Raw genomic sequence first — 19,020 nt, forward strand, 5'->3', positions numbered from 1 at the left:
GGGTTTTCCTGGTAAGGTTTTAATGAGGCAGCATCCCCAAGCGCATTACAAAGATCCTTTGGCATCTACACGGTTATGTCATCCAAGGGGGAGTGTTGTAAACCACATTACGGATGGACTCCATAACCGTGGCCCATGTCCATGTTCTAGAAGGCCCATGTCCATGTTCTAGAAGGCCCATGTCTATCTTCTAGAAGATTCGCCCAATGACGGTTTATGTTAGTCTTAGTGGGCTTTGGGCTTTAGGGTTTCCTAGTCCAATTGGGATTTGTCTCCCTTATTGTGTATATATATAAGTTGTAACTTCATTCATTAATAAGAGAATATACGAGATTTATAACATATGCTAGCTAATTGGATATTTTAAACTGATCTTGACTGGCTAGTTCATGTTAATTTTCTCACTAGAAAAAATTGAGTAACAAAAATACCAAAAGAGAAAGGTACCGTACATCTGTAAAATTAATAAAGGCTAAAGTCGTTTTAAGAAGGAAAAAAAGTTAAACCATGATCTATCCCATTGTCAATTTTGTCATTTTGATGTCAAATTTGTTTTAGCCAGTTTGCTGGTCAAATGGTCATCCGACCATGGGCTAAGTCTAGTCCAAAATATTATGGACGGTCCGTGGTCAGCCCATAAATAAAAGGGTCATCTGGTCTAAAGACCAATTTTGTCCTTGGACATAATGGGCTAGCCCATACGGACAATTGGTTGGCCCAGTTTCATAAAAAACTAGGGTTATTCAATTTTGGGGAAAAATTAAATCTCTTCAGAATCGCCTTTCTTGTCTCCTCTCTGTTACGGCTTCAGAATCGCCATCGGAAGGTTGGAATCATCATCGGGACGGGTCACGAACCGGAGCTCCGTTTAGTTTCGAACTCGCTACCGATTCCGAGTTGTATGAGCAACAATCATCATCATCGTGTTGCGTGTTTATCCTTTTTGGTCCCAGGTGAATTTCTGAAACAATCTTAGCGTTTCTGAAACAATCTTAGCTTTTCTGAAACAATCTTAGCTTTTTGGATCTGAGGAGAGCTAGCTAGCAAGTGGGCACTTTTTAGATTTTGTTTATGTTTCGCCATTTTGAATTTCATTCTATGATTGTTATATGTAGTCTCTGTTGTTGCCGGAACATATAGATATCATCCTTGGTTTGTATTAGAATCGGCTCAGTTTTATTGATTAATAAAGATTCTGAAATTAATAGAGATTTTGAAATGAATAGGCTCAGTTTTATTGATTAATGGCTGGTTTTTGTATTGGAATCGACTATTTTACTGATTTTCACTTTTGTTTCTAGCAGAAGAGAGTATAATTTTAATGAATCTGATATGAATATTTAGTTGGTATAGTACGAGAGTTCATGGAGTTAGCATCTTGAATCTTGAATGGCTCTTAAGTAGATTGTTTAGCTCAGAGTTTCAATCAGGTTTAGCTCAGGGACTTGTTCTTCTGTAGTAGCTATCTAAAAACACAATCAAATTTTCGAAGAACAGAATGATGTGCAAGACACAATTCAGATCATGGACTTCAGATTCCTGCGAGACTACGTTCTAGTCTAGCTTCTCATTTTTCTTGTTTGCAAGTCTAGTTGATAGCTGTTAACCACCTTGATGTTGTTTATATGGGTTGTCACAAAATATTGTAAAAATATCAATTAGTTTGTTCTTGTGTGTATCTTTAAAAATATCAATTGTCTATTATGTTAAACCTGTGTTACTAACGTGTCTGCTCTGCATTGTGCTGCAGAAGAGCAGGAGCTAGGTGGATGCGCTTGACAGCCAAAGCTTAAAGACAACCGAAAAAATAGGAGTCATTCAAGTATCTGAAAAGGTCTTACACTTTATCAGAGATAAGGTCAGAGTCTTTTCTACATTTGTAATCTATTTATTTTTCCTCTCTTGCTTCCAAATGTAAGCTTATGTTTAAGCTCGTAATTGATTCTTGAGATTCTTGTTCTTATCTAGTTGACTTGAAGAAGCTGCTTTACAAATCTAAGTGTGTGTATCTTAGCCTCTGATTAGGATTATTCTACATTTCAGTCTTATGGTAGAACATGCGAGTATCTTTTCACTTCTGGCTGAAAGTTGCTCTCTTTTTTTTGTCAGTTTGTCACTGCTAAACGTGTTTATGTTTCTTTTTTAACCTTATTTAGGTACTTGGTAAATTCTTTGGCTGATTCATGTATGTGTTTAATTGTTTCAGAAATATGGAATTTGATACTCAAAACTTGGTTGATGAAGACTATAGAGAATTACATACTTGTTGATGAAGTCTATGTCAATCGATGCTTTTCTTATCAAAGTTTGAAATTTGATTTTACGAGTTTTATAATCAGATTAATGTAGTGAAATTAAAGTTAACGTCACAATTAAAATCACTTCTTAATGGATTCATAGGTTCATGTGTAGCTTTTGTCTTTGTATTGTTTTAAAAGAATGGGCTGACCATTGGACATGGTCCTTAATGGGTTTTGACAAGTTTTTAGACTATTGTCCATTAAAGACCAAACCATTAGAGCCCATGAAAATAATGGTCCAAATGGACATGACCATTGGGCTTTGGACAGCCCATTTGACAGTTCTAGTTATACTTCCGGGTTAGAATTTTGAGAGGTTTTTACCGGTAACCAATCCGGATAGACATTCGAGTCACTGTTCTACCGGTTTAATTGTCAAACGACGACGTTGTCACGCACAGTACTTAATCACAAAAACCTCACAAAACCTCTTTCGTTCCCGTCTCCTCCAGAACCAGTACAACCATGGTCGACGCCGAAATTGAAATCTTTCGAGGTTACGAGCTCCGTCTCCTCCGGTGCACCGTCTCGTTAACACAATCAGATCCTCCTCTCGAATCGCAGTCCGGAGTTCATCCATACGACTCTCTTATAAGGTCCCTTTTGTCTTCAATCGAGGCTGGGGACTATCTTGGAGCTCTAGCCTCCGACGCTACTAGGCTAATAATCGGAGATTCCGAGTTCGAAGTAGTTGATACGGTTGATTCCGCTGAGCGAGTTTACTCCGAGCTTCTCTACAAGGTCGAATCGTTCGTGTTAAACGAATCTTCAGATGAAATCGATAAGGCTCGCCGTGCTGTTCTGGTGATGTGCTTAGCAATTGCGGCTGCTTTTTGGTTCACTCGGTGCAATTTGACCGGGTAAGTTACCGAGTTTAACTCCTCCCAAGATTTATGAATTTCCAATATTGAGAGATTTGGACTCTTTTACTAAGTTTCTGAAGAATTGGATTCTGGTTATTTGCAAATTCTCATCAGAGGCTTTTTTTTGTTTTTTTGAACTGCTAGGTCGACAGAAGGATCAACAAAATGTTCGTTACCGTTTGTAGTATCAGAAAGTAAAGAACTAGTTGAATGGGAGAACTGGGCTAAGATTCAGCTCATGTCTGTTGGTTCTGACTTGCTCGGGAAGTTTTTTAATCTCCAGGTATTACCTTCGTGCTGCTGCATTTTTCATCTGCTAATTCAATTTCATAAAATCAAGCTGCGTTGTTGTCCCAGTCTTTATTTGTGTTTCGGAAAGTGCTATTTGATGTTTGTTGGACGTTAATGTTTAAAAGGAATAAACCAAATGTGTTATTTGTCCACACAAACTTGTTGTTTTTGCTTGTCTTATAGTAGAATGATCTTATCTTTCCTGCTCTTTGGTCTGCATCAAGATGACTTTATCCTGGAAGGGTCTAAACTGTGTATTATAGGCTTCTTAGCATTCGTTTCTGTTTGCTAGTACGTGAATTAACTTACATATGTGTACATTATATATTAGTAGCAATCGGAAGTAGTCCTGATCTGTCTTTGTTTGTATTAACTAGTGAACTCTATGTAACCCAAACTACTTTTTTATCCTGCAGCATTTAGTTTTTGCTAGAATGCTGCTGTTAAAGTTGAAAGATTTGTTGTTTGAGACAACTGCAACTGAAACTTTTGAATTAAGGAGTATTTCATGGTGGCTTGTCAGAGTTTTACTTATCCATCAAAGAGTTCTACACGAGCGATCTTCATCTTTGTTTGAGATGTTGCAAGTTTACATGGCCGAAGCTCTAGACCATTTTGGAGCATTGGAAAAAGTTAAAAGCTACTGGGGTGCCAAGTTGCTAGAAGACGAAGCTTCATCCATCACGTCAACCATCCATCTGGAGGCATGTGTACTGCAATATATATATGGAAGGATTGATCCTGCTCGGTAAGTTACCGTTGAGACAATATTGTATTTACCTTCATCCTATATGTTTATAGCTTTTTGTCCTCGGATATTTACCAGATTACTTTGGTTTCGCATTATGGTTCCTTTTTTAAGAAAATAATGAGAGGTTTGCGACTCATGTACTTACGAAATTGAGCTTGCATAGCACATATGTATATAGTTGTTGCTGCTCTCATTTTTGATAGCTATCACATACCATTTCATGACCTTTTATCGACCTACTCCTTTAGTATATTGGTCTTGATTCGGGGTAAAATTGTCAGGTTGCAGCTTGAATCTGCTAAAGCAGCAGCAGGGCTAGAGTTCTCTGTTACCGGGGCTCTTGGATTTCGTACTATTCACCAAGTAAGATATAAGATACATTTTTTCTGTTATATATATATATATATATTCGGCTATGTTATTATTCTAAATTCTTCTGATCTTGCTATAGGTAGATCCAAAGGCTCAGATGGTATTGGTAGCCAATACTAGCTCATCCAATGGGGATGTGAGGTTGGCCTCTGAGAAAGCTGATGTTGGACCTTATGAGGCTTGGGGAGGTGAAGCACCTGAAGTATATATGACTCCCAAACTAGTGAACAACGAGAGTGAAGCTGGGAAAGATTCTGTGCCCTTAAAACCAGTTGAACAGGCATTGATTTTGGCCCAGTGCCTTCTAATTGAAAGGGGTAGTCGGCACGATGAGATGCAAAGTAAGTGAAGTAGAATTTAAGTGTATTTGCAATTTTTATTTCTTCAAAATTTAATGCTCCATGGAGAGCTTAGGTGGAAAGATAAAGAAGAACATTAACAATTCTGCCTAGTCAATTCAGTTACAAGGCATTATTGTGACTGCAATTCAAAAAGCTTGTAGATTCTTGTTACGGTGTTGCAAAATAACTACAGAGATCATGAAGCTTGCTTCTTTGTCGACTAGTTTTACTCACTTGTCTTGTGCTGAACTAAACCATTTCTTTTGTATTATTTATATATTCTACTACTTTATTTTCTCTGCAGGATGGGATATGGCTCCATATATTGAGGCAATTGATTCTCAAAAGTCAACACATTTTGTTGTAAGTTTCAATCTTTCAGTTAATTAATTCTTACAAAGTGACTGAATTTAAATGTTGATGTATGGCGCTGTTGGTTATTCATTTCGTCACAACCTATGCAAGTAAAACAAACTGACTGACTTTTGTTCTTCGGACATGGGATTAGCTACGGTGTTTTTGTGACTTATTACGTGTTCGATGGGAATCAACTAGAGGTCGTACAAAGGGGCGCGCCCTGGAGATGATGGATAAATTGGTAAATGTGAACAGTGCTCGTATTATCAATTTTGGTTTTCTTTTTGGATTGTATATCTATCTGGCTGAAACACTCATTTTGTAGCGTTATTGATTCCTTCCTAAAGTGTAGCTCTGATAATTTTCCTTTATCAGGTTGGAGCTATTAACAAGAGCGATCCTGGAGTATCAAACCGGATCCCTTTATGCTATGCAGTCCATCTTCCTACTATTTCTGCTTTGAGAAAGTAGGATATTCCCTATATGTGCATGTATAGATATCCTTTTCAGGTTTTTCTGCAGTCTTATTAATCGTTCCATTTTAATTTTTAAACAACAGGGAATACGGTGAGCTTCTGGTGAGTTGTGGTTTGGTTGGGGAAGCGATCACAATATTTGAGAGCCTGGAATTGTGGGATAATCTAATCTACTGCTACTGGTAAACTAAAAATTTGAATACTGCGTTTGTGATGAATTCAGCTTCATCTTTATCCCCTTTACCTCAATGGCTTCTATGTTCTGTTGCAAAACTTATAAAGCGACTTGAAATTTCAGCCTTCTGGGAAAGAAATCAGCCGCTGTAGATCTCATCAATGCACGGCTTCTTGAACGGCCGAATGACCCAAGATTATGGTAATCTATTCTTTGATAGTACCCTTAGTCTGTTCTTTTCATGTTGTTTATATATCTTAATTAAGAAATGGCTGTGAAGTGCCATAATTATCTGCTTCGAACGTTAATCATTTATGTGCAGATATTTCTTTAGTCTCTGTATATATATACTAGAAAGTTATTATCGGATCGGATCATTATATTAAATTTGATGATAAATATTGGTTTCAGGTGTTCACTGGGTGATGTTACGATTAATGATTCCTGTTATGAAAAAGCCCTGGAAGTTTCAAATGATAAGTCAGTTCGTGCTAAGGTAGTTTGAGACACAAAGCAGAAAAATCTTTTATGTCCTTCTCTCTTAGTCCATGCTCTAATTATCTTCATCTTGCAGCGGGCTCTTGCACGCAGCGCATACAATCGCGGTGATTTTGAGAAGTCGAAGATGCTGTGGTATGTTGAACAATTTGGTTCTGTCCTCTTTTTTTTTCTAAAACGGAAATGGATTTATGAACTTGGCCCTTCAGGCTGATTTATTTGTGAAATTTCTCATTTTTTCTCGTACTTTAGGGAGGCTGCAATGGCCTTAAATTCTCTGTACCCAGATGGTTGGTTTGCTCTTGGTGCTGCTGCATTGAAGGTATCTTACTTCATCTTCTCCAATAGTTCAGTAGCAATATGTTTCCATTCCAAATGAAAGAGAGGTATACTAATTTAACATCTCCTACATGATACCATAGGCCAGGGATGTTCAGAAAGCACTGGATGCATTCACTTTTGCTGTTCAACTTGATCCCGACAATGGGGAGGCTTGGAACAACATTGCTTGTCTGTAAGTAATTCAGTTTCACTATTTCTGCTCTGTTTGTGCTGAAATTACTGAGAAAATTAATTGTTTTCTTCACGCATACCTTACTCTTTTTATTTTCACGACTCACTGCTCACCTACTTTATGTTTCACATTTGTAATGGATGATGCTTAATGTGTAATAATCTGTGAGTGCAGGCATATGATAAAGAAAAAGAGCAAAGAATCATTCATTGCGTTCAAAGAAGCACTTAAATTCAAGTATATCTCTATCCTTTACGGTTTGTTACTTGAGATAAGAAAATCAGAGTTAGTAATCGAAAAATATTGTGTATCATCAGGCGAGATAGCTGGCAGATGTGGGAGAATTTCAGTCATGTAGCTATGGATGTGGGAAATCTTGATCAGGTAAAATGTAGCTGTTAATTAAAAATTATATATTCTACTCTTATATAAAAACCTCAGCTGTTAGCTCCCCACATATTTGTTTTCTTTTAGCTTAGGAGTTAAACGAATTGGTTTCATCTTTGTGCTGTTTCTCTTCCAGGCCTTTGAAGCTATACAACAGATACTGAAAATGAGCAAAAACAAGAGGATTGATGTTGTTTTATTGGACCGTATAATGACAGAGTTAGAAAATAGGAATTCAGCATGTAAGTCATCTTCATCGATTGAAACCGAAGCTTCTTCAGATGAATCAACAGAAACAAAACCATGTACTGCAACACCAGCTGAAACTCAACGCCACCTAGAGTTGCTTGGGAAAATTATTCAGCAGGTTAGCAAAACATTTCAACAACTAGTATGGATCTCTGTGATGTCCCACTCTTTGACGGATGCATTTGATATAGCTTTGTATAGTCCTTTATGTGATTCTTTCTTTTGTTAATCTCTTTTATAGATTGTCAAAACAGAGAGTACATCTGAAATCTGGGGATTATATGCAAGATGGAGTAGAATCAAAGGAGATCTTATGGTATGCAGTGAGGCACTGCTAAAGCAAGTGCGATCATATCAGGTATCTAGTGACTGATGACTTACCGAAGCCACTCTTTTGTATCTATGAGCAGCATTTGATGACATATTGATATCTCTGTCAGGGATCAGAAGTGTGGAAAGACAAAGAGCGTTTCAAGAATTTTGCAAGAGCATCATTGGAACTTTGTAGAGTGTACATGGAAATCTCAGTGTCCACAGGAAGCAAACGAGAACTGTTTAGTGCTGAGATGCATTTGAAGAACACAATCAAACAAGTAATAACCCAAACTTATCATTTATTAATCCCCACAATACTTACTAAGCTTTTTGATCAGAGTGAATAAATGGCTGACATATGTATATGTGTAGGCTACAGTGAGCTTCTTGGACACTGAAGAATTGAAGGAACTTGAATGTTGCCTTGAGGAGGTGAGAAATGTAATGCAGAAGAGTGAAGAAGTGACTAGAAATACAAAAACATGAAAGAAGAAAAGACTTGTCACTGTCATCATAGGTTAGCATTTGATTTATGGGTGTTGTTGTAAAATTAATCATTTTGTTGGTTGGGTTAAAGACATTGTTGAGATCATAACTTAATGGTTAATTTTTGCGGTTATACGAGTTTTGAAGTTGCATGTTTCTGATATTCCTTTGGGGATGCAGATTGCAGACACAGATGATAACTTAATGGTTCTTTTGAGGTCCTTGGTATAAAACAGATATTCCGAATCTCAATCTTTTGTACGTTTATGTGTCTTCATCCTTTATATCTTGATCGGCACATTACCGAATCATGATGTGCTTCTGAGCAGGAGATTTGGATTATCGCAACATCTCCCTCTCAAACGATCTTTCGCTTACTCTTCCGGATCGAAATTGCAGGTTACCATGGCATGGCCGAGGTTGAAAATCTTGTAAAAACGTCAACAGAGGAGACAGACAAGGAGGAAGAGAGGACAGATGATAAAAAGGAGGAAGAGGTTTCACTACCTCCGCCCCCGGAGAAACCAGAGCCTGGCTATTGTTGCGGCAACGACTGCTTCCGATGCGATTGGGATGTCTATTATGAGAAGCTCGAAGAATGCAATAACAAGCTTTCTAAAAAAATTAAATCCATTTTAGTGAATGGCTTATTTTTTTCTCGCATTGTTACTGGAAAAATTAAACAATTGTCTTTAATGCTGTGCTTTGTTGAACAACGTTTTGGATCCTCCTATGAACTTGAGAGCTGATTGACTTGTGAACAGAAGAAAGTAGTGATTATTATAATTAAATGATTTCATTCAAATTTGCCCAGAGGGGAAAACCCTTATTTAACAAATGTTTAAATAGACCTTAATTACGGTCCAAGTAAATTGGAAACTTTCTAGTTTCTATTCATACTTAGGAACACAATTAATTATAAATCAAATCGATCAATATATAGACGATATTCCCACCGAAATTAAAATTGGAAAGTTTACAGAAAAAAAAAACCCTAGCTAAGAGATTTGTGGAAGCTTCCGAATATAGATAGATCATTTACCTTCTTCTTTGCTTATTACGACGCAACAAAGCACTCTTGATTTCGTGTTCTCTCAGTAGATTATTTTATTCGAACAACTTTTTTCACTAATCACAAAAACCTCTTTCGTTCCCGCCTCCCCCCACAGAACTGTACAACCATGGTTGACGGCGAAGTTGAAACCCTTCGAGGTTATGAGCTCCGTCTCCTCCGGTGCACCGTCTCTTTAACACAACCAGATCCTCCTCTCTTATCCCAGTCCGGAGTTCATCCACACGACTCTCTTATAAGGTCCCTTTTGTCTTCAATCGAGGCTGGAAACTATCTTGGAGCCCTAGCCTCCGACGCTACTAAGCTAATACTCGGCGATTCCGAGTTCGACCTGGTCGACTCGGTTGATTCCGCTGAACGAGTTTATTCCCAGCTTCTCGACAAGGTCGAATCGTTCGTGGTGAACGATTCGTCAGATGAAATCGACAAGGCTCGCCGTGCTGTTCTGGTGATGTGCTTAGCAATCGCGGCTGCTTTGTGGTTCACTCGGTGCAATTTGACCGGGTAAGTTACCGAGTTTAACTCTTCACAATATTGAGAGATTTGGACTCTTTTACTAAGTTCCTGAAGAATTGGATTTCTGGTTATTTGCAAATTCTCATTGAGGCTTTTGTTTGTTTATTGAGCTGTTAGGTCGACGGAAGGATCAACAAATTCTGTACCGTTTAAAGATTTAGTTGAATGGGAGAACTGGGCTAAGATTCAGCTCATGTCTGCAGGTTCTGACTTGCTCGGGAAGTTTTCTAATCTCCAAGTACTACTATTTTCGTGCTCCTCTATCTTTTCGTCTGCTTATATCCATAGTCGGTGATGATTATATCCTGGAATGGAAGCTTTGTATCCTAGGCTTCGTAGCATTCATTTCTGTCTTTGCTTGTAGTGAACTCTGTGTAACCCAAACTACTTTCTTCTCCTGCAGCATTTAGTTTTTGCTAGATTGCTTCTGTTAAAGTTGAAAGATTTGTTGTTTGAGACAACTGCAACTGAAACTTTTGAATTAAGGAGTATTTCATGGTGGCTTGTCAGAGTTTTACTTATCCATCAAAGAGTTCTACACGAGCGATCTTCATCTTTGTTTGAGATGTTGCAAGTTTACATGGCCGAAGCTCTAGACCATTTTGGAGCATTGGAAAAAGTAAAAAGTTACTGGGGTTCCAAGTTACTAGAAGACGAAGCTTCATCCATTACGTCAACCATCCATCTGGAAGCATGTGTACTGCAATATATATATGGAAGGATTGATCCTTCTCGGTAAGTTACCATTGCGACAATATTGTCTTTGCCTACATCTTACATGTTTGTAGCTTTTTATGCTAGGGTTAAGTTATGGCCTCTCATGTAGTTATGAAGTTGAGCTTGTAACGCACATATGAAGTTGTTGCTGCTCTCATTTCTAATAGCCATCACATACCATTTCATGACCTTTTATCTACTCTTCTGCTTCAGTATATTGGTCTTGATTCAGAGTAAATTGTCAGGTTGCAGCTTGAATCTGCTAAAGCAGCAGCAGGGCTAGAGTTCTCTGTTACCGGGGCTCTTGGATTTCGTACTATTCACCAAGTAAGATATGAGATATATTTTGTCTGTTATATAGATTCCGTTATGTTATTCTAATTTCCTCTGATCTTGCTATATAGGTAGTACCAAAGGCGCAGATGGTATTGGTAGCCAATACTAGCTCATCCAATGGGGATGTGAGGTTGGCCTCTGAGAAAGCTGATGTTGGACCTTATGGAGCTTGGGAAGGTGAAACACCTCAAGTATTTATGACTCCCAAACTAGTGAACAACGAGAGTGAATCTGGCAAAGATTCTGTGCCCTTAAAACCAGTTGAACAGGCATTGATTTTGGCCCAGTGCCTTCTAATTGAAAGGGGTAGTCGGCACGATGCAATGCAAAGTAAGTGAACTCGAATTCAAAAGTATTTGCAATGTTTATTTCTCAAAACCTTTATGCCCCATGGAGAGCTTAGGTGGAAAGATAGAGAAGAACATTAACGATTCTGCCTACAATTAAGTCACTAGGCATTAGTTGTGACTGCAATTCAAAAACCTTGAATAGAGAAGATGCAATTGTCTGCTCTTGTTTCTGTTGAATCTAATACCTTTTTTTTTTTCTGCAGGTTGGGATATGGCTCCATATATTGAGGCAATTGATTCTCAAAAGTCAACATATTTTGTTGTTAGTCTTCAGTCTTTCGGTTAATTAAAGTGACTGTATTTACATGTTGATGTATGGAGCTGTTCGTTTTTCATTTTGTCACAACCTATCCAACTAAAACAAACTGACGGACTTTTTGTCCTTCCTACATGGAATAGCTACGGTGTTTTTGTGACTTATTGCGTGTTCGATGGGAATCATCTCGATATCGTACAAGGGAACGCGCCCGGGATATGATGGATAAGCTGGTATGTGTGAACAGCGCTCGTACTTATCAATTTGGTTTTCTTTTTGGATTGTATATCCTCCTGGCTTAAACACTCATTTTGTAGCATTATTTCATTCCGTCCTTTATTGTAGCTCTGATAGTTTTCCTTTATCAGGTTGGAGCTATTAGCAAGAGCGATCCTGGAGTATCAAATAGGATCCCTTTATGCTATGCAGTGTATCTTCCTACTATTCCTGCTTTGAGAAAGTAGGATATTCTGTTTATGTGCATGTATAGATATCATTTTCGGGTTTCTCTGCGGTCATATTCATCGTTCCATTTTGATTTATCAACAGGGAATACGGTGAGCTTCTGGTGAGTTGCGGTTATGCTGGGGAAGCAATCACAATATTTGAGAGCCTGGAATTGTGGGATAATCTAATTTACTGCTACTGGTAAACTAAAATATGAATACTGCGTTTGTGATGAATTCAGCTTCGCTTGTTTTGATTTAATGAATATGGCTTTCATCTTCTGTTGCAAAACTTATTATGTTCTGTGTTAGCTCCATGCAAAAGAAATCAGCGGCTGTACATCTCATCAAAGCACGGCTTCATGAACGCCCAAATGACCCAAGATTATTGTAATCTATTCTCTGATAGTACTCTTTGTCTGTTATTTTCCTGTTGCTTATATATCGTGATTATTAAATGGCTGTGAAGTGCCATAATTATCTACTTTGAATGTACTCTTAATCTATGTGCGGATATTTCTTTGATATTTGTTTATACTAGGAAGTTATTATTGTATCATAACATTAAGAAATTTGATGATAAAAATTGGTTTCAGGTGTTCATTGGGTGATGTTACGATTAACGATTCCTGTTATGAAAAAGCCCTGGAAGTTTCAAATGACAAGTCAGTTCGTGCTAAGGTATTTTGAGATACAAAACAGAAAAATCTTTTTTGTCTGTCTCTTTTGGTCCATGCTCTAATTATCTTCATCTTGCAGCGGGCTCTTGCTCGTAGCGCATACAATCGCGGTGATTTTGAGAAGTCGAAGATACTGTGGTATGTTTGAACAATTTGGTTCTTTCCTTATTTTTTTTCTCTACAACGGAAATGGATTTATGAACTTGGCCCTTCAGGCTGATTTACTTGTGAGATGTCTCATTTTTTTCTCCTACTTTAGGGAGGCTGCAATGTCCTTGAATTCTCTGTATCCAGATGGTTGGTTTGCTCTTGGTACTGCTGCGTTGAAGGTATCTTACTTCATCTTCTCCAATAGCTTAGTAGCAATATATTTCCACTCCAAATGTAATTTGATAAACAATTGGAATTCTTGTCATGCTGGATGAGAGATATACTAATTTAACATCTCCTACATGATACCATAGGCCAGGGATGTTCAGAAAGCACTGGATGCATTCACTTTCGCTGTTCAACTTGATCCTGACAATTGGCAGGCTTGGAACAACATTGCTTCTCTGTAAGCATTTCAGTTACACTATTCTGCTCTGTTGGTGCTGAAATTGCCCAGAAAATTAATTGTTTTCTTCAAGCATGCCTTACTATTTAACTTCGTGACTCACTGCTCACCTACTTTATGTTTCATATACTATGGATGATGCGGAATATGTAATATTTTATGGGTGCAGGCATATGATTAAGAAAAGGAGAAAAGAATCATTCATTGCGTTTAAAGAAGCACTTAAATTAAAGTATCTCTCTATCCTTTACCGTTATGTAACTTGAGTTAAGAAATCAGAGTTAGTAACTGAAAAATATTGTGTATCAACAGCCGAGATAGCTGGCAGATATGGGAGAATTTCAGTCATGTAGCTATGGATGTGGGGAATACTGATAAGGTATATGCGGCTAATTACGTAAAAATAATATTTTCGGCCCTCGTATATCTGTTTTATATTAGCTTAGGAGTTAGGCAAGTTGGTTTCATCTATGTGCTTTTTTCCTTCCAGGCCTTTGAAGCTATACAACAGGTACTGAAATTGAGCAAAAACAAGAAGATTGATGTTGTTTTATTGGACCGTATAATGACAGAGTTAGAAAATAGGAATTCAGCATGTAAGTCATCATCTATTGGGAGAACCGGAGATCGACCGAGATCGACGGTCGAGACGATTGCCCAAGAATATGGAAATCATGCCGGAGATTACGATTCGGTTTGGGTTGATCTCATCGATCTCCCAATATCATCTTTATCGATTGAAATCGAAGCTTCTTCAGATGAACTGACGGAAACAAAACAGTGTGCTGCAACACCAGCTGAAACTCAACGCCACCTAGAGTTGCTTGGGGAAATTATTCAGCAGGTTAGCAAAAGATTTCAACAACTAGTGTGATGTCTCACTCTCTGGGTGAAACTCCTGGCAGATGCATTGGATATGGTTTTGTATTGTCATTTATGTGATTCTTGCTTGTTTTTGTAGATTGTCAAAACAGATAGTACATCTGAAATCTGGGGATTATAAGCAAGATGGAGTAGAATCTCAGGAGATCTTACGGCTTGCAGCGAGGCACTGTTAAAACAAGTGCGATCATATCAGGTATCCAATGACTGATGATTTACGGAAGCTACTGTTTTATCTATGAGCAGCATTTGATGACATATCGATGTCTGTCAGGGATCAGAAGTGTGGAAAGACGACGACCGTTTCAAGAAGTTTGCAAGAGCATTATTGGAACTTTGTAGAGTGTACATGGAGATGTCAGTGTCGACAGGAAGCAGACGAGAACTGTTGAGTGCTGAGATGCATTTGAAGAACACAATCAAACAAGTAATAATAACCCAAACTTACCATTTATTAAACCCCACAATACTTACTCAGCTTTATATGATGAGAATGAATAAACGGCTGACATATGTGCTTGTGTAGGCTAGAGAGAGCTTCCCGGATACTGAAGAATTGAAAGAGTTTGAAAGTTGCCTTGAGGAGGTGAGAAATGTTATGCAGAAGACGGAAGAGAATAGAAGAAATACAAAAACATGCGGAGTGTTTTAACAGAGATCATTTTTGTTGTTTTGAGATGCTATATCTTAATGGTTTTTTTTTTTTTTTTTTTTTTGCGGTTACTTGTAAGAGTTTTGAGTTCACATATATCTGAAATTCCTCAGGGGATGCAGAAGCAGATAATAATCACATCTCATCTTATATACCTGCATTCTCCTCGTTTCATGTCTGTAATAACATAGAATGGAGATAGAAATATATCAAAGTCATTGCGCAGCTGAAGTTGTTGGTTCTCTCGATCGCACAAGTGATTAAAATTGATCATTGTGTTCGAAAAAGATGACGTGCCGTTTTGACGTTTAGAAGATAAAAATGCGTGCCGTTTATATGATTGGCGGCTTTTTTGGCAAACTATAGGATGACCGATGACAGGTCGTCAATTCTGACACGAAAAAAAGGAAATAGAAAAGAGAGGCCAAATCTTTTTGATCTGTGCCTGTGCGTATGGTTGTTGTGTCTCTTCATCGAATCTCGATCACCACATCACCGGGTTCTAGCCTTCACGATGTGCTTTTGAGCATGAGATTTGGATTGACGCGGCGACATCTCCCTTTGAAGCGACCTTTCACCAATTATTCAATCACTTCCGTATCTCCAGAACAACAGCTCATATCGCCGGTGACCATGGCGACGACCGAGAGCCAAAATCTTGTACAAGCTTCCAAGGAGGAGACAAACAAGAAGGAGGTAGAGGATACGAAGGAGATTTTGGCTCCTCCGCCGCCGGAGAAACCAGAGCCTGGCGATTGCTGCGGTAGCGGTTGCGTCCGATGCGTTTGGGATGTTTATTACGAAGAGCTCGAAGATTACAACAAGAAGCTTTCTGGAGAAACTAAATCCGTTTGACTTAATTGCTGAGAGATTTTTTTTTTGTCGCATTATTGTTGATGGAGAAATTAAACATTTGCCTCTTTGTCTATTTGATGATTCTGTGCTTTGTTGAACTCTTGGGCTGATTTACTCGTGAATAGAAGAAAGTAGTGATTATTATACTATCGACCATAAATAAATGATTTCAATCAAATTTGCCCAGAGTGAAAACCGTCAAGTAACAAGATGTAAAAGAACTATTTCTAATCTTTCTACTTTTTCCTGTATACAACAAATCATTGATTCTTTTGGTTTTGTAAGACCGAACGATAAAGCAATTTGATCAATTCACAGATGGATTGTGACTGCAGAGAACCTTACTTCACCTTTGTGGAGCTTTCACAAGAACACAGATATGGAGATAGAATTCTGGGTTCATCAAGTTATTTACCACCCACGAAAACGGTATCTCTAGCTTCATTTCTATCCCTTGGATCCTTACCAATTTGATTTCACCCGTCTCCCTCGAACCATCTGCTTCTTCTGTATCATCCATGCTTCTTTCTTCTCCACTCGTTTGCGCTCTGTCTCCCATGAACTCAGGGAGGAGACTTTCAATGGCGTCACGTAAGGTAAAGCATTTCCCTGTTAGATGCTGGAGGAAATCAGTTATCTCACTCAAGAACAGTTGGATTCACTCTACATAGAAACTTTGGGTTCTTTTCAATGAATAAGATAATAAGAACAGTGTGGATCTTTAAGATGAAATTCTTACCTTCTTCTCTGAGGAACTCAACAGGGCGATTTAGGTACGAGATGTCATCCCAGGTATCGATCTCCAGTACATCTTCAAGATTCTCAAAATCTTTATTTATACTTCGAACATATAACCGAACAGGAATTCTTGCTGAAAAAGGGGTTATATATTAAATTAGGACGCTAGCACTTTGTATCATGTTAGCCAACGCTGCAATAGATGCACCAATTTGTGAAAGGTCATTATTCTATTCCTACTAAATTGTTGCTGTTTACAGAATTTATCAGAAGAGGGAAAACTACTATTTACTAGCATTGTGAGACTACTTTTCCAAATATGGGAAAATTTGACAAGGTATAACTGTCTCAGCTGAGTATATAGTTGGCAAACCTGTCTTAACTTGACCAGCCACATCTGTCTCAGCCACAACTTGTCCAGATTGTGGAGATGACAAACTTGTTGTCCTTGAAAACTCATCTTCAACTGTTCCCATTTTAAGCTTGGGTGATAATCTTGTATATGCATCAAGATCACCTGCCAAACCATCAGTTTACAAACTCAATACTAAATCAGTCATGAATATCGAAAGGTTATACCATGATTGATGCAAATAGTGACATTGGCAATGCTGAACGCAAAAGCTACACCTACATCTAGTGGCAACTATAGTTATGACCAGAAGCAGTGGTGTAACAAAAAGGAAAAAGGTTTTGTGAGTGCTAGTATTTTATATGCCTAACATCGTCCACTCGTACCGTTCATGACAGAAGTCCATAGATCCTCTTGATCACTCTGAGACATATTCATAACATTCTTGCAATTTCCATTGATGATATATTGTGCCTGCAGGATAAGTGGATAACATTATCTCAGACATGTCAAAACTTCTTATCATTTACCATTTGTCTTACTTAGGGCAGGAGTGAAGCATTGTTAAAATATAACACAAGAGAAGCCTATGGCTACTACATTAGGTAATGGCAAACCAATTGCAGCAAAACTAACAAATTAGTAAACAACACTATTCGCGGTTATAACCAGCTACACCTACACAGTGTCACAGTGTATCCCAAAGGTAACAAATATTTCACTGTTGTACGATGTGAAATCCAATGGAACAGTATATATAGTCTATTCCGAATTAATTTGAACATAGACTTTCACTAAAAATGAAAAGAAAGTCATAAAATTTGAAGAAATTTTCACAAACCTCTTTCAAAGAATTAACAAAGTTCCATTTTACGGAATCTTCTCCTTCACATGGTATCAGAATGTTGCTAGGATATCCTCTAAAGTGTATCTGCAACCAAAATTTTCAGAAAAGCTCAAGAACTGCAAAGATAAAAAGGAGGTAATATTTGTGCATCTAGCTAGTCAAGATGGACTGGTGAAAGATCTTGCTAATAACATACTACGACTGTCATACATAGTGGCGCACAACAAAGAGGGATTACAAGACATAGTGGATCATTAACATTGTCCTCTTAAGCTTAGATTACAAGAATAGTTAGCCCTCAGGCTTACTTAAGATCCTAATACAGATTTCAATCTGAAAAATTACCGTCAGATTCCAAGGTCTTTCTGGTTCTGCGCAAAGGAGATCGAAAAGAACACCAGTTGGTATATACCTGCAACCAAAGAAGAATCTCAACTCTCACATAAACATATCACAAAAGAAAAACAGTTAAATTCCCATTATAGTACTAAGAGATGAAACAATGGCGTACCATTTCAAAGGAAATCCTTTGTAATCAAACCAGATTGAATCTTCACCAGGAGGAAGTGAATCCTTGAAGTAAGGCTTTATAAGAGGAATCAACAGAGGCAAATATCCTATTCTTGGTGCTAATACCTGATAATGCGAGCCAAAAAAAGAGAGCAAATTCACAAGTATGATCTTGTAAAGAAAAAGAGCAAATTCGTCTAAATTCTTCCTCGTTTCAAGCACTCAAATCAATTTGATGATCTTAAATCCCTAGAAACCGAAATCGATCATGATCCAACAACAAATACCAGAGATTTGCACCATCGATTTGAAAACCAGACCATCAAAAAAAAAAGAAGAAGCTTGGGGTGATTGATTACAAGAGCAGGAGGAGGAGCAGGGTGAGAAGCAACGTCGGATTTGTGGAGATATATCTGCAGAGGTATTGCTCCTTCCCATACATACTTGACCGCTTCCTTCGCCATTCTCTTCCTCGTCACACCTTCACGCTCGGCTTCACAAAAAAAAACCTCACCTTTCAAAAACGACGCTGTTTCTTGTGACGTCATCTTCTCTTGCGTGTTACACTGCTTATAAGCAAAGCGTACGTTAGAGCAGCGGCTTCTTCTGTTGGTGGCTATTGGCTAACGTGTGTTAACCGGTCTAATTTGGTTTGGCCAAATTCTATCAAAATTTCAGGTTAGAGTTGGTTTCCGAATCGGTTCGGTTATTTGTTGGGTTTGAACTTTGAACACACAATATTGTTTGTGTAAGTTCTTTCAGTTGGTGGTAACCTCAACAATTTCATCTTTGACTTCAATTGAAAGCAAAAACTCTTTACCAAACTTAATTTAATCGGAGATATTGAAGAGAGAAACCTGAGATTGCGTTTGTTGAACCA

At 38.0% G+C, this 19,020-nt stretch overlaps 4 protein-coding genes across 5 annotated transcripts; 3 read left to right on the plus strand and 1 right to left on the minus strand.

Annotated features, from left to right (window-relative positions):
• Positions 1-753: 753 nt before the first annotated feature.
• Positions 754-9,177, plus strand: LOC9309887 (tetratricopeptide repeat protein 27 homolog). 2 transcript variants are annotated; one of them, XM_002871711.2, is made up of 23 exons: positions 754-953; positions 1,751-1,858; positions 2,753-3,160; positions 3,308-3,446; positions 3,871-4,202; positions 4,487-4,568; positions 4,657-4,918; positions 5,223-5,281; positions 5,427-5,516; positions 5,651-5,742; positions 5,835-5,933; positions 6,050-6,127; positions 6,338-6,422; positions 6,501-6,559; positions 6,677-6,746; positions 6,847-6,938; positions 7,113-7,175; positions 7,256-7,322; positions 7,462-7,692; positions 7,816-7,932; positions 8,015-8,167; positions 8,262-8,406; positions 8,775-9,177. In XM_002871711.2, exons 3-22 carry the CDS (start codon positions 2,766-2,768, stop codon positions 8,373-8,375), a joined length of 2,679 nt encoding a protein of 892 aa, XP_002871757.1. In that variant the 5' UTR covers positions 754-953; positions 1,751-1,858; positions 2,753-2,765; the 3' UTR covers positions 8,376-8,406; positions 8,775-9,177. The 2 variants fall into 2 exon arrangements, with proteins under 2 accessions (XP_002871757.1, XP_020879302.1); XM_021023643.1 differs by lacking the exon at positions 8,775-9,177 and having other exon boundaries at positions 8,262-8,621.
• A 185-nt stretch (positions 9,178-9,362) lies between these two features.
• Positions 9,363-14,988, plus strand: LOC9307828 (tetratricopeptide repeat protein 27). Its single transcript, XM_021023642.1, is given in 20 exon segments — positions 9,363-9,951; positions 10,081-10,201; positions 10,367-10,698; positions 10,926-11,007; positions 11,085-11,346; positions 11,570-11,628; positions 11,766-11,855; positions 11,991-12,082; positions 12,172-12,270; positions 12,381-12,458; positions 12,665-12,749; positions 12,828-12,886; positions 13,008-13,077; positions 13,213-13,304; positions 13,474-13,536; positions 13,617-13,683; positions 13,795-14,148; positions 14,266-14,382; positions 14,461-14,613; positions 14,713-14,988. Coding segments are annotated over 20 exon segments (2,796 nt in total). The 5' UTR covers positions 9,363-9,556; the 3' UTR covers positions 14,839-14,988.
• A 120-nt stretch (positions 14,989-15,108) lies between these two features.
• Positions 15,109-15,842, plus strand: LOC9307829 (UPF0651 protein YPL107W, mitochondrial). Its single transcript, XM_021023646.1, has one exon. The coding sequence runs from the start codon at positions 15,292-15,294 to the stop codon at positions 15,691-15,693; it is 402 nt and encodes a 133-aa protein (XP_020879305.1). The 5' UTR covers positions 15,109-15,291; the 3' UTR covers positions 15,694-15,842.
• Positions 15,843-15,849: 7 nt separating this feature from the next.
• On the minus strand, positions 15,850-18,909 carry LOC9307830 (autophagy protein 5). The gene is made up of 8 exons (XM_002873774.2): positions 18,500-18,909; positions 18,142-18,266; positions 17,976-18,042; positions 17,625-17,714; positions 17,170-17,257; positions 16,805-16,948; positions 16,433-16,564; positions 15,850-16,302 (listed from the first exon to the last, which is right to left on the minus strand). Exons 1-8 carry the CDS (start codon positions 18,686-18,688, stop codon positions 16,040-16,042), a joined length of 1,098 nt encoding a protein of 365 aa, XP_002873820.2. The 5' UTR covers positions 18,689-18,909; the 3' UTR covers positions 15,850-16,039.
• Positions 18,910-19,020: the final 111 nt, after the last annotated feature.

The sequence above is a fragment of the Arabidopsis lyrata genome (genome assembly GCF_000004255.2).
Source record: "Arabidopsis lyrata subsp. lyrata unplaced genomic scaffold ARALYscaffold_6, whole genome shotgun sequence".
NCBI classification, from domain to species: domain Eukaryota; kingdom Viridiplantae; phylum Streptophyta; class Magnoliopsida; order Brassicales; family Brassicaceae; genus Arabidopsis; species Arabidopsis lyrata.